At 42.5% G+C, this 5686-nt stretch overlaps 1 protein-coding gene across 1 annotated transcript; it reads left to right on the top strand.

Moving 5' to 3' along the window:
* The first annotated feature begins 2967 nt into the window (after positions 1-2967).
* Positions 2968-3903, top strand: LOC113885760 (olfactory receptor 10G9-like). The gene has a single exon (XM_027531372.1). It carries the CDS (start codon positions 2968-2970, stop codon positions 3901-3903), a length of 936 nt encoding a protein of 311 aa, XP_027387173.1.
* Positions 3904-5686: the final 1783 nt, after the last annotated feature.

Raw genomic sequence — 5686 nt, 5'->3', positions numbered from 1 at the left:
TGTCAAAGAATTCTCAAACTACCACATAACTGCACTCATCTCAGATGCTAGCAAAACGAAAGTCACTCAGTTGTGTCTGACTCTTTGCAACCCCATGGACTGTATCAGTTCAGTTCAGTTCAGTCGCTCAGTCGTGTCCAACTCTTTGTGACCTCATGAATCGCAGCACGCCAGGCCTCCCTGTCCATCAGCATCTCCCAGAGTTCACTCAAACTCGTGTCCATTGAGTCGGTGATGCCATCCAGCCATCTCATCCTCTGTCGTCCCCTTCTCCTCTTGCCCCCAATCCCTCCCAGCATCAGAGTCTTTTCCAATGAGTCAACTCTTCGCATGAGGTGGCCAAAGTACTGGAGTTTCAGCTTTAGCATAATTCCTTCCAAAGAACACCCCAGGACTGATCTCCTTCAGAATGGACTGGTTGGATCTCCTTGCAGTCCAAGGGACTCTCAAGAGTCTTCTCCAACACCACAGTTCAAAAGCATCAATTCTTCAGTGCTCAGCTTTCTTCACAGTCCAACTCTCACATCCATACATGACCACTGGAAAAACCATAGCCTTGACTAGACAGACCTTTGTTGGCAAAGTAATGTCTCTGCTTTTGAATATGCTATCTAGGTTGGACATAAATTTCCTTTCAAGGAGTAAGTGTCTTTTAATTTCATGGCCACAGTCACCATCTGCAGTGATTTTGGAGCCCCCCAAAATAAAGTCTGACACTGTTTACACTGTTTCCCCATCTATTTTCCATTAAGTGATGGGACTGTATGCCATGATCTTCATTTTCTGAATGTTGAGCTTTAAGCCAACTTTTTCACTCTCCTCTTTCACCTTCATCAAGAGGGTCTTTAATTCCTCTTACCTTTCTGTCATAAGGGTGGTGTCATTGCATATCTGAGGTTATTGATATTTCTCCCAGCAATTTTGATTCCAATGCTTCTTCCAGCCCAGCGTTTCTCATGATGTACTCTGCATAGAAGTTAAATAAGCAGGGTGACAATATACAGCCTTGACGTACTCCTTTTCCTATTTGGAACCAGTCTGTTGTTCCATGTCGACTTCTAACTGTTGCTTCCTGACCTGCATATAGGTTTCTCAAGAGGCAGATCAGGTGGTCTGGTATTCCCGTCTCTTTCAGAATTTTCCACAGTTTATTGTGATCCACACAGTCACTGTATAGTCCATGGAATTCTCCAAGCCAGAATACTGTAGTGGGTACCCTTTCCCTTCTCCAGGGGATCTTCCCAACCCAGTGATCAAACCCAGGTCTCCCACATTGTAGGCAGATTCTTTACCAGCTGAGCCAAAGAGAAGTCCAAGTTTGTAGCGTATCCTTCCTCTGGTGGATCTTCCCCACCTAGGAATCAAACTGGGGTCTCCTGCACTGTAGGCAGATTCTTTACCAATGCTAGGTAAGTAATGCTCAAAATTCTTCAAGTCAGGCTTCAACAGTATGTGAACTGTGAACTTCTAGATGTTCAAGTTGGATTTAGAAAAGGCAGAAGAACCAGAGATCAAATTGCCAACATCCATTGGATCATAGAAAAAGCAAGAAAGTTCCAGAAAAACTTCTACTTCTGCTTTATTGACTATACCAAAGCCTTTGACTGTATGGATCACAAGAAATTGTGGAAAATACTAAATGAGATGGAAATACCAGACCATCTTACCTGCCCCCTGAGAAATCTGTTTGCAGGTCAAGAAGCAACAGTTAGAACTGGACATGGAACAACAGACTAGATCCAAATAGGGAAAGGAGTACGTCAAGGCTGCATATTGTCACCCTGCTTATTTAACTTATATGCAGAATACATCATGTGAAATGCCAGGCTGGATGAAGCATAACCTGCAATCAAGTTTTCAGGGAGAAATATCAATAACCTCAGATATGCAGATGACAGCACCCTTATGGCAGAAAGTGAAGAAGAACTAAAGAGCCTCTTGATGAAAGTGAAAGAGGAAAGTGAAAAAGTTGGCTTCTAACTCAACATTCAGAAAACGAAGATCATGGCATCTGGTCTCATCACTTGATGGTAAATAGATGGGGAAACAATGGAAACAGTGACAGACTATTTTTATTTTTGGCTCTAAAATCACTGCAGATGGTGACTGCAGCCATGAAATTAAAAGAGAGTTGCTCCTTAGAAGAAAAGCTATGACCAACCTAGACAGCATATTAAAAAGCAGAGCCATTACTTTGCCAGCAAAGGTCCATTTAGTTAAGGCTATGGTTTTTCCAGCAGTCATGTATGGATGTGAGTGTTGGACTATAAAGAAAGCTGAGTGCTAAATAATTGATGTTTTTGAACTGTGGAGAAGACTCTTGAAAGTCCCCTGGACTTCAAGAAGATCCAACCAGCCAATCCTAAAGGAAATCAGCCCTGAACATTCATTAGAAGGACTGATGCTGAAGCTGAAACTCCAATACTTTGGCCACCTGATGGGAAGAGCTAACTCATTGGAAAAGACCCTGATGCTGGGAGAGATTGAAAGTGGGAGGAGAAGGGGATGACAGAGGATGAGATGGTTTGATGGCATCAGTGACGCAAGGACATGAGTTTGAGAAAGCTTCAGGAATTGGTGATGGACAGGGAAGCCTGGTGTGCTGCAGTCCATGGGGTCACAAAGATTCAGACATGACTGAGCAACTGAACTGAGCTAGCAATATTTATGATACAACAGTGGAAATTTAAAATTGATTTATCCTTTTTTTTTTTTTTTTGCATATATCTGTGTGTGTTTCTGTCTCTCTGTGTGAGAGAGAGTTAGAGAGGTAAGAGAGGGAGAAGACAGAATCATTCTATCCTTTTTTTCAAAGGCGACTTGTTATAAACAAAGTTGAGTATGATCCTAGAACTATGTAGCATATATGATGCAGTTTTTGTATAGAAAATGGGTTTTCAGTTTTTGATTAAATGCTGGGTGCTCTTGATATTCCCATAGAGAGAAGGAGCGATCAAAAGTGGAGAAATGACAAACGTGAGCCTAGTGACAACATTCATCCTCACGGGCCTTCCCCATGCACCAGAGCTGGACACATTCCTCTTTGGAATCTTCCTGGTGATCTATGTCCTCACTTTGGTGGGGAACCTACTCATCTTGCTGGTGATTATAGTGAATCCTCACCTGCACACCCCCATGTACTACTTCCTGAGCAACCTGTCCTTCATTGACATGTGGTACTCCACGGTCACTACACCCAAAATGCTGATGACCCTGGTGTCCCCAGAAGGCAGTCTTGTCTCCTTTCCCAGCTGTGTGGCCCAGCTCTACTCTTTCCACTTCCTGGGCAGCACCGAGTGTTTCCTCTACACCGTCATGTCCTATGACCGTTTCCTGGCCATCAGTTACCCACTAAGGTACGCCAGAATGATGAGTGGTAGGACATGTGCCATCCTGGCCACAACCACGTGGCTCAGTGGCTCTGTGCACTCTGCTGCCCAGACCACATTGACGTTCCGTTTGCCCTTCTGTGGACCCAACCAGATCCAGCATTACATCTGTGATGCACCACCCATCCTCAAACTGGCCTGTGCAGACACGTCCACCGTGGAGATGGTGATCTTTGTCAACATTGGGGTGGTGGCCTCAGGTTGCTTTCTCCTGATAGTGCTGTCCTACGTGTCCATCATCCATTCCATCCTGAAGATCCGCACCTCAGAGGGAAGATGGAGAGCCTTCCAGACCTGTGCCTCCCACTGCGCTGTGGTCCTTTGCTTCTTTGTTCCTTGTGTTTTCATTTACCTGAGACCAGGCTCCAAGGAGGTTGTGGACAGCATTGTGGCTGTTTTCTACACTGTGATGACACCCCTTCTGAACCCTGTGATCTACACCCTGCGGAACAAGGAAGTGAAGAAAGCTCTGTTGAAGTTTAAAGACAAAGTAGTGTACTCAGAAAGCAAATAAGCTATATTATGTAGATACACATATTGAAAAAACTTAGTAATATAATTTAGTCGTCAACAAGAAATGTATTACATTTATAGTTCTCAATATGAAATTTTATCTAAATCAGCTAGTGAGGAATATTTGTTTGACTAATTTTTCTGAGGAATTTTTAAGGCCACATTAGGTTTTTAAACATGAGATTTCAGTTTATTCCTTAGTGGTTCAGATGGCAAAGAGCCTGCCTACAATGCAGGAAACCTGGGTTTGATCCCTGGGTCAGGAAGAATCCCTCCATAGGAGAATGACTATCCACTCCAGTATTCTTGCCTGGAGAATTCCTGGACAGAGGAGTCTGTCACACTACAGTCTATGGGGTCAAAAAGAGTCAGACACGACAGACCAACTAACATGTTAACACACTTTCACACTTCCAGTTTATTAATTTAGTGAAACCAAGGCACATATCAAATTATCTTAAACTGCATAGTTCCTTGCAATGTAATTTGGTTTGACCTCTTCTATCGAATATCATTTAAAAAATTTGTTGGAGTGTAGTTAATTTCTAATAATATGTTAATTTAAGGCATAGAGCATAGCAATTCAGTTATACATATACATATATTCATCCTTTTTCAGATTCTTTTCCTATGTAGGTTATTATAGGATGCTGAGTGGAGTTCCTTGTGCTGCATCATAGGTCCTTATTCATTATCTATTTTATATATAGTTGTATATGAATGGACTGGTTCCCAAATGGGAAAGAAATACATCAAGGCTGTATATTGTCACCCTGCTTATTTAACTTATATGCTGAGTAAATCATGCGAAATGCCAGGCTGGATGAAACACAAGCTGGAATCAACATTGCTGGGAGAATTATCAATAACCTCAGGCATGCAGATGACACCACCCTTATGGCAGAAAGCGAATAGGAACTGAAGAGCCTCCTGATGGAAGTGAAAGAGGAGAGTGAAAAAGCTGGCTTAAACCTCAACATTCAAAAAACTAAGATCATGGCATCCAGTCTGATCACTTCATGGTAAATAGATAGGGAAACAATGGAAACAGTGACAGACCTTTATTTTCTTGGGCTCCAAATCACTGAAGATGGTGACTGCAGCCATAATATTAAAAGATGCTTACTCCTTGGAAGAAAAGCTATGACCGTTCTAGACAGCATATTAAAAAGAAGAGACATTACTTTGCCAACAAAGGTCAATCTAGTCAAAGCTATGGTTCTTCCAATAGTCATGTATGGATGTGAGAGTTAGACCATAAAGAAAGCTGAGTGCTGAAGAACTGATGCTTTTGAACTGTGGTGTTGGAGAAGACTGTTGAGAGTCCCTTAGAGTGCAAGGAGATCAAGCCAGTCCATCCTAAAGGAAATAAGTCCTGAATATTCATTGGAAGGACTGATGCTGAAGCTGAAACTTTAATACTTTGGCTACCTGATGCAAAGAACTGACTCATTGGAAAAGACCCTCATGCTGGGAACAATTGAAGGTGGGAGGAGAAGGGGACGACAGAGGGTGAGATGGTTGGATAGCATCACTGACCTGATGGGCGTGAGTATGGTGAAGGGTTGGTGAAGGACAGGGAAGCCTGGTGTGCTGCAGTACATGGGGTCGCAAAGGGTTGGACATGACTGAGTGACTGAACTGAACTGATATGAATGTTAATCCCAGGCTACTAACTATTATCTCTCACCCCACCTTGTTTCCCCTTTGGTAACTATAAAGTTTGTTTTTGGAATCTGTGAGTCTATTTCTGTTTTGTAAATGAGTTCATTTATATAATTAAA

This window comes from Bos indicus x Bos taurus, chromosome 29, assembly GCF_003369695.1.
Source record: "Bos indicus x Bos taurus breed Angus x Brahman F1 hybrid chromosome 29, Bos_hybrid_MaternalHap_v2.0, whole genome shotgun sequence".
NCBI lineage: Eukaryota > Metazoa > Chordata > Mammalia > Artiodactyla > Bovidae > Bos > Bos indicus x Bos taurus.
Note: the sequence above shows the minus strand (reverse complement) of the source record. Positions and strands in the feature narration are given on the sequence as shown.

Excerpts from the sequence above, each read along its gene's own strand:
- LOC113885760 (XM_027531372.1), top strand. The coding sequence starts at position 2,968 with ATGACAAACGTGAGCCTAGTGACAACATTCATCCTCACGGGCCTTCCC.